Raw genomic sequence first — 14,644 nt, 5'->3', positions numbered from 1 at the left:
TAGGGCTGAGGATGCTCAGGGAGAGGGAAAACAGCCCAGAGCCATTGGGAGGAACATGGACAATGTGGGAATCCAGCTACTAGGAAGGATATTTCCTCTGGACTCTGTGCTGTTACACCATCCCTGCACACACTCCCTCCCCCTCTCCTCCATAAGGAGCCCAACACTCGTCCCTTCCTTACTCCAAATGGGGCAAAGGGGCTCAGTGACACATGGAAATATTTATGCACAGCAAATTAAAGACACTGAGGCAGCCTGACCTTAAAGGAGGATGCACTGCCAGCCCTCTCCTTTCCCCTTCCAGCTGCCTCAGCTCTATCCCAAGATTACAGCTCCCAGGAGTCAGGGGTACATGGAAGAACAAGGAGGACTTTTCTCAAGTGGTATTTTCTCCCAAACTCTGTCAGGACTGGCTAAAGCACAACAGCATTGTGCACTCAGCTCCCAGCCCTGAGGACCAGCATGGACAAAGCTCACAGAGCCTCCTCCTTGACCTAAAAGAGTGCTGGGGGCAGCTTTATTAAAACTCTTACGTGTACAGAGCAATGGCTAAAATATGGAAAATCTACCACCCTGCAACCCTGAGCAGATCTCAGCCCAAAAACTTCTCTAGTCCAAGTTCCTGGAACTGCCAGAGGGATTCAGAATCCCTGGAAAGCCAGCTCATTGCTGTTTACTCCCAGTGCTGTTGCTACAGCAACAGAGATGCACAACCATGGACACAGGAATGGGAGAGAACTCCTGTCCAACAGCTCCACCTCCTCTTGCCCCATCATGGATTCCCAGGATACACTTTGTCACCAGGTTCACCTGAACCACCTCAAGTGGCAGAAAGCAATACCCACAGCCAGCTATGGATGTTCCCCACCTGGTTGCCAAGAACTGGGAAAAGAGGTAAACAGGGAGCATCAGCAGCACAGGGAGTGCAGGCCACTGTGGAAAGGGAGGAACAACACCAAAGCTCCTCACAGCCCCTAAAGGCTCAGCCATCATTTCCTCCTCTGGAAACACCAATACTCTTCCCTCAGCAGCAGCACCAGAGATCTCATCCTGAGGGAATTGCTTCTTTTATACATTTTCAGAGGACAAATTTAGTGCAGCACCTTGTTTCTCCACCTTCTGAGCATATCACCACTTTCCCACAAGTGCCCTTCTTCCCCCAAACCCAGCCAGTGACCTGTAAATCTGGGTGGCTCCTGACATAACTAAGGCGGCCCTGGGAGCACAGGGACTGCTTTCCTAACTTGTCAGTGTCACCTCCAGCTGGGATAACCCTGGGAAAACTTATTCCTGCTTATTATAGGAACATAAATGAAGCCTGCAGAGATGGTTTGGTAACTCACAAGTAACTTGAAGTGCTTCTGTGGTGTTTGGCTCCTTGCTTAGTCAGCACTGCAGCTTCCAGGACACACTCAGGGCACAGCCAGGCTTGGGACAGTAAGAATCCAGCAGATATTTACGTCCTGCATCCCTCTCTGCTGACAGGGAACAGCATCCACTTGGTTTCAGGGATGTATTCTTCCAGGGACCAGCACAGTCATGCATCTGGCAGGATCTAAGTGCTCAAAGGGATTTCTAAAGCTTTCCAAGAATAGCCTTCAGTTGCTGCTAGCTTCCACCAAAGCCCTGCCCAGACCAAATCTGAACAGCCCCTGAATTATTTAGAGCTCATTTATTACACCTGGGTCACTTGGAATGACTCATTTGTAGTGCCTCCAGTTTGAGACATGTGGGAGAGATTAATTACCCCCCTTGCCCAGGTCCTGTCTAGACCAGGGAGTTGAGGTGTGTCCAGCAGACCAGGGACATTTGGCCAGGCTGAGTTTCAAACCAGGGCACAGAGGAACTCCAGGAAGGAGGCTGGCTTGACAGGAATTGCCAGTGTCACATTTCAAATGTGGGGAAGAGGGAGCAGGTAATGTAAAAATACCCAAATTCTCAGCCAGTGCCTGGGGCTCATCCCATGCTCAGTGTCTGCAGGGAGCAACACAGGCAGGGTCACCCCAGTGCACCCATGTGGGTCCCAAATCAGTGGGAGCAGCCCTGGGGAAGCCAGTATGCAGCAGGACTGGCCTGTCACCCCCCCAGTACCTGGGGGTGACAAACACCAGCAATGTCCAGGGATCATTACCTGGCAGTGAGCAGCTTTACAGGACAAACCAGAACTTGGGCTGAACCTGATGGGATTGCTCCTCATATCCCACCACTGGGATACTGTGAAACACTCAAGATGGAGCAACACAGGAAAGGCAGGAAGCTGCATCCTCCTCTTTACTATCTTACCTGACACAGGCAGCCCACAGCTTGCTCCCTCTAACCTTCCTCTCTCAGCTTTGAGGCCATTTATCCCTCAATTTATTCCTATCCTGTGAGAAAAACTGTCACAAGTGTCCTGTCAACATGTGTGGGCCTTCCTAGTCCCACGACTTGTGTCCTGAACTATCACCCCATCCATCCTGCAGAAAGGATACAAACAAGTTGGAAACCACAAGATTGCAGCTGCTGGAACTCCAGGCACTGGTCAGAGCCAGCAGTGCCATCCCTCAGGCATGGGCTGAGCTGGGATCACTCCACAGCATGCAGGGCTGTAAGAAAAACCTTGTCCTGCACACTCCCCAGGCTTCATCCCCCAGCTGATGGCTCCACATGCTGCAAAGCCCATCTGAACTCTCTCAGGGGAGAGCGTGGACACCGACATGTAAGGGCAGGTTTGGTAACTGCTGTTTACAGGAGAGGCCTCTGCTTCTGGCTGGTAGGGACAGGCAGAGCCTCCTCTCAAATTTCACACAAGGATCTGACCAGAGGGCAGGGCAGTGCTAGGGCAGGACACAGACTGCCTCAGACCATGGGATAGAGCACTTTACTCCTCAGCTCTCCTCTCACCTCCCTAATTCTCCAGCACCCACAGCACTTTGGTCTCCCGCTCCACGAGCCCATTTCCCTTCATAGGTGTCATAACTCTTCCCACAGCCAAAATAAGGGTGACACTGCACCAGCCAGGGATGGTCACTCGGGCCCAACACCCCAGCACCCCCAGCAGCAGCTGTGGCTCAGCCCAACAGAGCACCCAGGGAGGGTGAGGCTCCTGCTCAGGCTCTCTCCAGCAGCAGAGCCAGTTTAAGAGGTTCCTTCCCCACCCTGACTCCCCATCTCAGACTTCCAGCCCCGTCAGGTTTGCTCACTACCCCAGCACAAACAACAGCTGGGACTGTGCCTCCCCCCTGCCAACTTCCATCCAGGGCATGATCCACAACTCCCTGAGGCAGCGTTCACCTCAGGGCCATCAGCTCCCAGAGCACTCACTGAAGGAGGGAAGAAAACCTCTTCAACCAGCTCTGCCACCCCGGCAATCCTAACTGGGAGCCACACCCTGAGATACAGACTGCTGGGAAGGCTGTGATGAGCAGGATTTGTCCTTCGGATAATGGCACTCCCCTGCTGTGCTCCCAAGTCATTCTGAAGTGATCCAGCACTGCTGCCCTTCATTTCTCACACTGAACATTGTCACTGCAAGCACATGGCAGCACTGTGGTTACGTGCTAATCCCAGCTTGCAATTCACAGGGCCTTGCTAGTCTCAGTTCACAGCACAGGCCTGCCAAAATGAGCCCTGGAGCAGGCAGAAGGTGAGATATCCTCACACTTCCAGCACCCAGGAATATGGCAGGACTGCTCTGCAGAAGGGCAGGCAGCCTCTGTGAGCAGCAGGCCAACGGATCTTTATCTCCAGAGCCTTTAAGGAGTCCAGGCTCCTCGTGGGGAGCCCAACAGCCTGGTGTGACATGGGCTGGGTGCAACCACCCAGTGACAGCCAGCAAAGACTTCCAAGTCTCAGAGAGGGACCGTGGCATTGTTAGTGCCAGGGCTGGACTGTCACTCAGGCTCAGGACACAATAGAGCATTTCAGCTCCTCGGTTAAGGGCCTGCAAAACACACAACTCCAGCTTGAAACGCTGGCACCTCGGCCCAAGCCCCAAGAACTACTTCGTTACGGAGCTGGGCAGAACAGCACTCACACAGAATTAGCAGGAAACTACTCCACAGTGCCTGCAAGTCCCATCTCCACTGCTCCCAGTCTCTGGGTGAGGAGCATGGATAGCCCATAACTTGCTCCTCTGTGTCTTCTCCACACTCAGCATCACCCACTGCCTGTGTGAGCGTCCCAGAGCTCACCATGGAGAAGCTCACAGCTTCTCCACAGATGGTCTTGGATGGGTGCAAGACATCCTCCCAACATATCCCTGAGTCTAGAGCAACTCACCCAGGCCTGTGTTATCCTGGGAGTCATGGATGCAGAGCCTGAACTATGAAGAAAGTACAGTTAGGGCAGTGCAACCCATTTAAAGTGTCATTGTCCCACACAGACACGTGTGACCCAGCAGAGAATTCCTGCAGGAACGTGACCACACCTGAAGCAGAGATTAAATTCTCCTCCAAACCCAGATCTTTCACCAACACTGATAAATTCATTCACAAAACAGACACACTTCAGATTTTTGTGGAAGCAGGGGAAGGCAACATTAGCGCAAACTAAATAAAACAACACAGAACACTCAAGATTTCCTCTATGTCCCAATAGAAACTAGTCAGGAAAAAGATGCTGTCAGTGTGATTACCTGACACACCAGAGAACAAACTGCCTCTGCCATCTCAGCTGGTACCATCAAACCACACCATTAATTCAGCTCCTTCACCACCATGAACTGTTCTGGTTCAGGTTGTTTGGCCGGTAGAACTACTATCACACCTGGATTGGTTTTTTAAAACACATTTATTTTTTGCTAACTGAGCCCCAGTCACACAACAGAAACACAGCTGACAGCAGCAGAAACACACTGTACCACCAGCTCACTGCTTCCCTACTTGGAACTTCTCATTTAGGCCAACTAACCCAGCTCCCAGGTCCAAAACATATGTGGGATATTTGAGTAAGTCAAATCATGCTCTACAGAAGAAAAATAATCATCTTTTAAGGGTCCTTCAGCAACAGAGCGCCACTGACACAGAATGAGCACAAAATGAGCTGGAAGTTTCCAGGAAAAGCGTGGCAGGAGGTAGGAGTTAAGCCTTTACCCACCACATAGGGGTCATGCCTCCTCCCTGGGCCTCAGGCCAGCACAGACAACACACGCACACGAGGCCACACAAGTCCAGGTGAGCCTCACCCTGCTGACCATGTGCCTTCCCAAACCCCTTAAGCACGGAGCTCATCAGCCTGCAGGCCTTTATCCAGCTTAGCACATTCTGCTGGAGCCCAGCCCACCTGCACCAGGACACCAACTCCTGATTTTTATTTGAGAGATGATAAGCATTTTTAAACTGACAAGTTCCTGGCTGATAGCCCCCTTCACCTGCCACATCTTTATCCAGATGTTTTGGGTTAGTCCTGGATCACTCCCCAGTCAAACCAGCACCTTGAGCTGCATTCTGCACAGCTGTGGGAATAAATGTGTCAGGATGAGGGAGGAGGTGGGACTGCTGCTGATACCAAATTAAAACATCCACCAAAGCACTTGGGAACTCCCCAGCACCCAGAACTGCTCATCTTGAGGACAAAGCTTAATGCCAAGAACCACAGAGCTTCACATCAAATGATTCCAGAGAATTAAAGGAATAAGGATTCAGCTTTATGGGCAGCACCTTGAAGGTGAGGATACAGGTACAGGTGTGACTCAGAGAGGGACTCCAACACAGAGCTGCCACTTGCCTTCCCTGGGAGCTTGCAACTGCCTCAAAACAGCGTGGGAGACAAAGCAGCTTCCCTCCCTCTCTGGGATCTCTGGGAATATCACCTCAGACTCTAAGAGCAGTTGCTCCCAAGCTGTTCCCAGCTACAGCCCAATTCCCAGACCACTGGATTCAAGCAGTCCCAGCACAAACACCAGAGCTCCTGACAGGGCCTGACTGGGACCTGAATGCTGGAACAGCTCCCTTCAGAAGAAAACACTGGGAAGAAACACAGGCACAGGAAAACTGGAGCTTGAAGCTGGAGCTGGTTCCCTCTGCTTTCACAGCCACTCAAACCAAGATTGGTAACACACAGTGTTTTCAGGTCCTCTGCTCGTCACAGACACACAGAAAAAAACCTGTTGTGACAGAAACTACACGGACACCAGTTTCATGTTCCCATCCCAAAGCTCCTTCCCCAGCTTCAGCCTCCAATCCCCCTTTCCAGAGCTCAGCAGCCAAATTCCCTTCATTAGGACAAACCTGGCGACACAAAAGGACCCACAAAGCCACCTAAGCCAAGCCCACACCTCTGTGCAGGCTGCATCCATCCACCACTAGTCTGTTTGGGTGGTTCAACCCTGCTGCCAGGAAAAGCCTTTCCCTTCTCCAGCTGCAAGAGAACCAAGCCTGGAATAGGATTGTTCCAAGGCCACTACTGACCAGTCTCTGGCTGTATCGGATCCGTTCTTCCTCGGGCTCCATCTCCGACTCCTCGGAAGAGAGCGAGAAGGACACGCCAGGACTGCTGTCATCGTCCTCTTCCTCCTTGGAAGCCAGAGGCAAACAGTGAAAGAGGGCACTGGGACATCCATACCCTTCACTTCCCTTCTCCTCTTGGGGCCAACCCCACCCCGCTCTGGGGGCTGAGAGAGCCCAGTGGATGAGGCCACCCCAACCTATATGGCTTACGAGAATAAACGCCAGGGTAAACGACTTCACCAGCTCTTCTGTAACACAACAGGAGCTCTGTAACACAACAGGTCTCCCACCCTGGCTCCACACTACCACCAGCAGCTCCTCTGGCCCACAGTGGGATAAAAACCAGGGAATGTGCTATCAAACCCTGGCTTCTCCAAAATTAAACACTGGAGACCCAGCTTCTCCAAACAACACAATCACTGTCCTTGGGATATCCTGTACTGTGGCACCTGAGAGAAACTACAGTGCTACAGGATATGTCCCATGATCAGGGAAGGCATATGGGATCTCTCCTACATACAGCACCCAAGCAGGGAAGCAGTCAGGGATCTAACTCCTGGCTGGAGGAGACCTCAATGCTGAGCTCTCCAAATGTGCCACCTTGTGACACCACACACCAACCTGGGAAAACCTCCCAGGGCGTCAGATGGCACCTACACTTTTTTTTTTAAAGGGACAGAAACCAACCAAAGCCTAGGTATGGCGTGGCTCTTAATCCCCAGGACTATGCCTAAGTCAGACCTTCGGGGAGGAGAATCGGGTAATAAGATCGAGGAAGGGGATCCGCCATGCCCCTCGCGGTGTTACAGAACCGTTACGACCACGTAGGGTCGTAGCTCCATCCTGCTCCTCCCGACCCCCGGCTTCGACAGCCGAGCACCCCCAGACCCGCCAGCACCTTCCCCACCCCTGCGTCCCTTGAAACCACGGCACCAGGACTCCCGGCTCGGCCGAGGGAGGCAGTTTCCCCACACTTGCTGAACTATGTTTATAAACAACCGGACAAGCGGAGCTCAGCGCGGCGGCCCCGCCGCGGGGGAGGGGGCCACCCCCGGCCCGCCGGGACACCCCAGCCCGCCCCCTCCGGGACAGAAAGGGAGGCGGGAGGGAGGGACGGTCCCCGGGGAGCTGTCAGCCGGCACCCGCCGCCCCCTCCTCAACTTCCCGACGGGGCCTCCCGGGCCCGGCAAGGGGAGACCCGCCCGCGCCCGCCCGGCCGCGCTCCGGGGCCCCGCACAAACTCGGGGGTCGCCGGTGACCCCGCGGTACTCACCAGGTCTCTCCTGCGCCTTTGTCCTCTTCTACCGCCGGCACGGGGGGGGGGGGAACAGAACAGACGGAGGAGGAGGAACCCCCCGGTCAGCAGCGATCGCGCCCCGGCCCCGCCGCGCCCCCGGCCCCGCCGCTCCGGGCGCGGGCAGCGGGCGCTGACAGCCCCGCCGGCCGCCCCCCGCCGCCGCGGCCCGCGTCCCCCCGCCGCCACCGCCGCCACCGCTTCCACCACCACCACACCCCTCCCGCCGCCGAGTGCCGGGGCTCCGACGGCGCCGTCCGCCCCGTCCCGCCCGCGCGGTGCCCCCCCGGCGCCACCGCCCCCCGGCCGGGACGCGATTCCCCCTCCTCACACAGGAGCCGCCGCCGCCATTTTGAACCCGTCAGAGCCTCACATACACACCGACGCCACGCGCACGCGCCGCGCGCACGGGCCCCCCCCACAACCCGCGCGTGCGCCGTGCACTCCCCAGCCCGGACCCGCCCCGCCCCGCTCCGCCCCGCGCGCGCGCGTCTCGGACCCGGCCACGCCCCCTCCAGCACTGACCACGCCCCTCACATGACCACGCCTCCTCCACAGCGTGGCCACGCCCCCGGGGGTTTTGGGGGCTTCGCGGCCCAAAACGCCCCGCCGTGAGGTCCCTCGGTGTCCCCGCGGGCTTCGCGGCTGCCCGCAGGGCTGTGCACGCCTGTATGGGGGTCTGAATGCAGAGACACCGGCAGGTATCTGCGTCCACCTAGGTAACTACTTACAGCTCCTTAGTTATACAATATAAACAATGTTTTTATAAACTATACAGAGTCTATAGATAGTTACAAGGCTGTAACTATATGCAGTGATATATAAAATAAATATAGTGATATGGATGTTTATAAATTAATTATATAGTCAGATATACATTATATTGTAGCATGTATATAAAAACATGTATATATAACCATATATATGGTTATAGATCTGTATGTGCAGTACACACCTGGACACATGCTCACACACACCTCAACCCAAAATCAGACAGTGACCCCAACCCAGTGGTCTCTCATCCATCCTGAGCACATGGTGGGACCCCAACACCCACACCATTTCCCCGACACTCATACCATGTCCCCGACACCCACACCCATGTCCCCAACACCCACACCATGTCCCTGACACCCACACCATGTCCCCGACACCCACACCATGTCCCCGACACTCACACTATGTCCCCGACACGCACCCGGAGTCCCCGACGCCCCCAGGCCGTGCAGGGCCTCCTCCTGCCCCAGGGACCGTTCACGCTGAAGAGTTTTGTGTCACTTTAATGGCAGAAGATGGCCCTGCAAGTCACCCGGTGTCACCCTCCTGCACTGGCCTGCCAGCGGGAAGGGGAGTCCCAAATCAGTTCTGTGTCCCCAGAGCCCAGCTGGCAGGCGGTGCTGGCAGCCATGGTGGCACAGGACGCTGGGATTCCTGGCGGGACCGGGACAGGACACTGGCATCCCCAGTGGGAAAGGGACTCTGGGATGCAGGCGTGACAGTTCATGCCAGGAATGCTTTCCTGCTGTCACCCCGTGGTGACCGGAGGTGCCAGCCCCGGGTCGGGAGGGTGGCAGCGGCACTCCGGTGGCGGAGGCAGAGGTGTGGCAGCAGCCGCGGTGCGGTCGGAGCTCAGGGACAGCAGGAGACCCCGGGGGGCTGTGCCGAGCCGGGGGGCTCAGAGGATCGCGCAGACCCTCCTGGGTCCCGCCTTGCGCTGCCTCCGGCGGGCGGCGCTGATGGCGGCACTGCAGGCTGTCACAAAGATGTTCCCGACGTTATCCTGGTACCTGGCCGAGCATTCCATGTAGGACACGGCGCGGACCTGCCGGGCCATGGCCTCTCCCTGCGGGGACACACAGAGTCACACCTCCCAGGACCCCGCTGTCGCACTATCCCGCGCTCGGGACCACCCCTGTCCTGTCCCGTGCCGTGTCACCGGGAGGTGACACCCACCTGCTGGCGGGAGACGGGCTCTATCCGTCCGTCCTTCAGCCTCTGCAGCACCTCCTGGTCCTGCCGCAGATCCGTCTTGCAGCCCACCAGCAGCACCGGGACCCCCTTGCAGAAGTGGTTCACCTCCGGGTACCACTGTGAGGGGACACGTCACCCCGGGATGGGCACGTGCCCCCCAGGGATGGGGACAGGGGACAGGCAGCACCCCCGGGGCTGCGTTACCTTTGTTAGGATGTTGTCAAAGCTGTTGGAGTCGGTGACATCAAAGCACATGAGGACAACGTTGGCATCTGAGTAGGACAGAGGGCGAAGCCTGTCATAGTCTTCCTGTCCTGCAGGGTGGAGAAGGAAACCATTACATGCCAGCCTGGGACCATGAAAGTGACATCTGTGGGGATGGCTGTGGGTTAAACCCCCCTCTGCCATGGTCATGGGGACCCCTTGGAGGGGACACCCTTTTAAGGCATGACCACTCACATGGGACACCCCAAAACGCCCGAGCGGGGACACAACTGCCTGGGCTGTCCCCTGCTGTCCCACCTGCTGTGTCCCACAGGTGGATCTTCACGGGCTTGCCGGCAACTTGGAGGGATGCTGTGTACTTCTCGAACACGGTGGGGACATAGACCTGGCAGGGGACAGGGACACAGGTCACACAGGCAGCTGTGGGGGGCAGCAATGGAGGGGACCCCAGTAGGGACAGAACAGAGCACAGGGAAGCAGGGAGTGGGAAATAGTGCTTCCTGCCTGCGGCAGTGGGATGGGAACCACCCTTGTCCCCCATCCCAGGGCACATGGATGCCACAGGGGGACCTGGGGATTCAGGACAGGGGTTCTGGGGTCTCTGTGGCTGCCCCCCTTCCCTGTACTCCCTGAGTCCCTTATGTGCCCTCACTGAGGGACAAACCCTGCTCCCCCCCGGGACTCCCAAAGAGAGGCAGAGGTGTCACAGACCCCCATCAGCCCCAGGCTGGGCCACCCCCTGTCCCCTCTGTCCCCCCTGTCCCCCCTGTCCCTATGTCCCGCTTCAAAAGGCCCCGCTGCTGCCACCGTGTCTGTCCCACCGCCCTTTGCCCGACACCACTCCCGCACGAACGGGGACAGTCCCCCACCCACCAGGGGACAGATATCCCTGTACCTTGGGGAAGTCCCCTTTGGCGAATGCCACCAGCAGTGACGTCTTCCCGCAGCCTCCATCCCCCACGATGACAGCCTTGACCTCGGTTTCGGGGGCTCCTGGGCTCTGCTCCCCGCGCTCCCGCTGCATGGGGGTGTCCGGTGAGGCCACGGAGCCCGAGTGGCCTCGGCGGGGACAGGGATGGGGACAGGGAGGCGGGAAGCACCCGCCCGGTCCAGGGTGCGGCTGTCACCCGCCCGCCGGGCCCGCCCGCCGCGGGGCTGGGGCCGCGGCGGTGACAGTGGCCGGGACACACGTACAGGTGTCCTGGCGCACAGGTGACCTTCTCCCGGCAGGTCCTTGCCGTGCACAAGCGTCACACTGCCACCTGCATGTCCTGCCTGCCTGTGTGACGCACCCTCGCACTCCTGCCCGCTGCCTCAGGCACTCTTTCATCCCATGATCACGCTCCCGATCCCACTCCCCATCCCCTCACTCATGCAAATCCCCCTGCACAGCGCAGGCTCCAGGGGGGACCCCTGTGCCCTCCCTGGCGCCCCATTCCCGCCTCCGAGCCTGGGATTTATTGCCCTGAGCATCCGCGGGAGGCAAAGTCCAGGGGTGGAGCGAGGCACGGGGTGGGGGGGGTGACTCACTGCCCTGGCCCCGCTGTCACTGCCACCCTGGCTGTCACACCCGTGCTGTGCCATGCTGAGCCTGGCCCTGCCGGACTCTCTGTCCCCGGCACCCAGCTCAGCAGCACCTGCGTGAGGGGGCAGCCACCCAGCTCCTGTCTTTTCCTAGTGATTCCAATGTGAGTGGGACAGGCTGTGACACCCTGCTTTGCTTGGGGACGTGCTATCCCAGCAGTGCCCAAGAGCCTCTCCCCTCCCCTCTTCTGCCACCCCAAAACTTTGGTGGGGGTGAATGAAGTGGGTGCTTCTTGTGTAGGGTTGCAGGGAGGGATGTGGGGTCGTGTCTGCTGTCCCCAGCCACCCCCTTTGCCACCAGCTTCCCTCAGTGAGTACCAGCCAGTCCAGGAGGGCTCTGGAGCCCTCAGACCAATTGGAGTGAATCCAGAGTGATGGCTCAGACAACAAATTCCAAATTCTCACCCAGGCCTGGTGCAGGATGAAGTTGGTGGAGAGGGATTCTCACGCTAGGAGGCAAATGCATACGGTAATGAACAATCTCAGAAGGATGCCAGCATCGGGGCAGGATGGGGAGAGGAGGCTGGAGCACTATCAAACAATTAGGAAGGTGGCAATTACCAGTCTAATGAGATATCAGGTTGAATCCTAAAAGCATCAAGATTCTTTCACAGCAAGATATAACTGCTGCAGTGTTCATCCTCTGGGGTATTTGCTCAGACAAAACATCTCCTTTCCCGCAAGACCAACAGAATTTTGACGGGAGAAGAGGCAGGCTGTGTGCAACTGCCCAGTGCTCTCAATGCCTGACCAGTGATTGTGCAGAAACGCCCCAAAAAGCAGCTTCATTTGGGGACAAATAGGCTGCTTGGAGCTTCTGAGGACACGAAGACTGCAGTTTTCCTCACTGGAGAAGAGCGTGGCGAGGAGAACCAGAGGGAGGGAGGGTGCCCTGCTCGGACACACCAACAGGTTGGCTCCAAGGAAAGGTAGGGGATTGGGATCAGAGTCCAGCCCTGGGCACTGCTTGTTTCTCCCTGGATGTCCCCAAAGCCCCTCTCACTGCTCCCACAGTTGTCCTCAGTCGGGATGACTGGATTTATCCAACCCTCCCTCCACCCTCACCGCACCCCCAGCCATCCCATGGCCCCCCTGTCCCCAGCCCTGTTGGGCCACCTCACTGGGAACCCCCTCCCTTCACATCCCCTGGGGCCCCACTAACCCCCCTCTGCTCTGACCACAGCTGGGGACCACATCCCACCTTCCACCATGGAGCTGAACCAGACGTCCCCACCTCCCTCTTCTCCCCTGATGGACACTGAAGGAGATGCTTCCTGTGGGATCAATGTCACCGATGTGGCCATAGATGGTGTCACTCTGCTCATTTGCCTCTGTGGGCTGGCTGGGAACGGGGCTGTGCTCTGGCTCCTGGGATTCCACATCCGCAGGAACCCCATCACTGTCTACATCCTCAACCTGGCTGTCGCCGACTTCACCTTCCTCCTCTTCATGGTCCCCTCCTCCCTGCTCTACCTGCTGGAGGATGTGTCCTGCTTCACTGTTGTGTCCCTGAAGTACCTGAGGTCCCTTCTCCTGCTGTCGCTGTTCTCCTACAATATGGGGCTGTACCTGCTGACGGCCATCAGCATTGAGAGGTGTGGGTCAATTCTCTTCCCCCTCTGGTACCGCTGCCGCCGTCCCCAGCGCCTCTCATGGGTGGTGTGTGCCCTGCTCTGGGCCCTCTCCATCGCTGTCATGGTTGTGGTGACCTCCCTGTGCCTGTCACACGAGCACGAGCACTGCCAGGTGGCTCTCATCTCCATGCACGCCCTCAGCTTCCTCATCTTTGCTCCACCCATGGTCATCTCCAATGTGATCCTCTTCATCAAGATCCAATGTGGCTCCAAGAGACGTCAGCCTAAGAGGCTCTACATCGTTATCTTCCTCACTGTGCTCATCTTCCTCATCTTCGGAGTGCCCCTCAGCCTCTGGAATTTCCTTCAGCAGCTCAGCACCACCTTTGTGTCCTCCCAGGTTGTTTTCCTGCTTGCCTGCATCAACAGCAGTATCAACCCCTTCATCTACTTCTTGGTGGGGAGCTGCTGGAGGCACTGCTCCGTCGTGTCCCTCCAGGTCGCCTTCCGGAGGGTCTTTGAGGAGACAGGGATCACCACAATGTCCAGCTGAGAGGTCTCTGTGGTCCCATCGGCTGTGCTGCCCACGCTCGCTTCATGCTCAGCTGCCCACCCTTGCTCCCAGCCAGGCCTTCAGGTCATCTTCCTGCAGCTGTGCGTCAGGATGCATCCCATAGTTTTTCCATACCTTTTCCCATCCCACTGATCCATGTTGTGTCTATCCCTATCCCTATCCCTATCCCTATCCCTATCCCTATCCCTATCCCTATCCCTATCCCTATCCCTATCCCTATCCCTATCCCTATCCCTATCCCTATCCCTATCCCTATCCCTATCCCTATCCCTATCCCTATCCCTATCCCTATCCCTATCCCTATCCCTATCCCCATCCCCATCCCCATCCCCATCCCCATCCCTATCCATCATTGCATCCCCATTCTATTTGCATTCCCAGCCCAGTCCTATCCCCAAACTATCCTCATCTCAGCTCCCCTTCCCTATTGCCTGTACCTATCCCATGCCATGCCGCGCCGTGCCGTGCCCTGCTATGCCATCCCGCAGATTTCCCAGCTGGCGTCCGCTCCGAGCGCGATCCGTCGGGTTCTGCTGCCCTCCTGTGGGAATATTTGGGATTGCCGGCATCCAGACCCTTCCCTATCCCCTCTGACTTCCCAGATTCCCCCCCTAGGACCGCCTATGCCCCTCCTGCCCCGCTCCACCCGGGATCCCCGGCAGTGTATCCTCTTCTGGCCATTCCACACTCCTCTGCCCCAATAAACGCTGATGGATCCATCCCGCTGTCGCCTCTTGTCCCTCTCCAAGGGAGGCTGGGAGGCGGGACACCGCGGGTGAAGTTCTGGAGGGAAATGTCCCAGACAAACAGTCCCCGAAAACCGTGTGAGGCAGCCTGGGGTTAGCAGCCCGTGGGGAGGGACTGGAGCCTCAGGCCCGGGGCTGGGAGGGATGGGAAGGATGGGAGGTGGGTGGGCTGCATGGGGAGTGGGATGGGAGGGTGGTGTGGGAGGGGTGGGACATGATGGAGCTGGTGGGAAGATGTGGTGGGAAGG

The 14,644-nt window shown here is 57.4% G+C and overlaps 3 protein-coding genes across 3 annotated transcripts in view; 1 reads left to right on the top strand and 2 right to left on the bottom strand.

Annotated features, from left to right (window-relative positions):
• Window positions 1-8,166, bottom strand: part of KDM2A (lysine demethylase 2A) — a 33,786-nt gene extending 25,620 nt beyond the window's left edge. The window contains exons 1-3 of the mRNA XM_059848500.1: window positions 8,054-8,166; window positions 7,702-7,729; window positions 6,390-6,494 (exon numbers count right to left, since the gene is read on the bottom strand). Of these exons, the coding sequence (XP_059704483.1) occupies window positions 6,390-6,494; window positions 7,702-7,729; window positions 8,054-8,073 (153 nt within the window). The 5' untranslated portion in view covers window positions 8,074-8,166. The remainder of the gene's footprint in view (window positions 1-6,389; window positions 6,495-7,701; window positions 7,730-8,053) is intronic.
• Window positions 8,167-8,986: 820 nt separating this feature from the next.
• Window positions 8,987-12,818, bottom strand: RHOD (ras homolog family member D). The gene is made up of 7 exons (XM_059848499.1): window positions 12,704-12,818; window positions 12,064-12,394; window positions 10,814-11,951; window positions 10,216-10,303; window positions 9,898-10,007; window positions 9,676-9,810; window positions 8,987-9,565 (listed from the first exon to the last, which is right to left on the bottom strand). The coding sequence occupies exons 3-7, from the start codon at window positions 10,940-10,942 to the stop codon at window positions 9,398-9,400; spliced, it is 630 nt and encodes a 209-aa protein (XP_059704482.1). The 5' UTR covers window positions 10,943-11,951; window positions 12,064-12,394; window positions 12,704-12,818; the 3' UTR covers window positions 8,987-9,397.
• Window positions 12,712-13,629, top strand: LOC132328564 (mas-related G-protein coupled receptor member H-like). The gene has a single exon (XM_059848489.1). It carries the CDS (start codon window positions 12,712-12,714, stop codon window positions 13,627-13,629), a length of 918 nt encoding a protein of 305 aa, XP_059704472.1.
• The last annotated feature ends 1,015 nt before the right edge of the window (window positions 13,630-14,644 follow it).

This window comes from Haemorhous mexicanus, chromosome 6 (assembly GCF_027477595.1).
Source record: "Haemorhous mexicanus isolate bHaeMex1 chromosome 6, bHaeMex1.pri, whole genome shotgun sequence".
NCBI classification, from domain to species: Eukaryota; Metazoa; Chordata; class Aves; order Passeriformes; family Fringillidae; genus Haemorhous; species Haemorhous mexicanus.
Note: the sequence above shows the minus strand (reverse complement) of the source record. Positions and strands in the feature narration are given on the sequence as shown.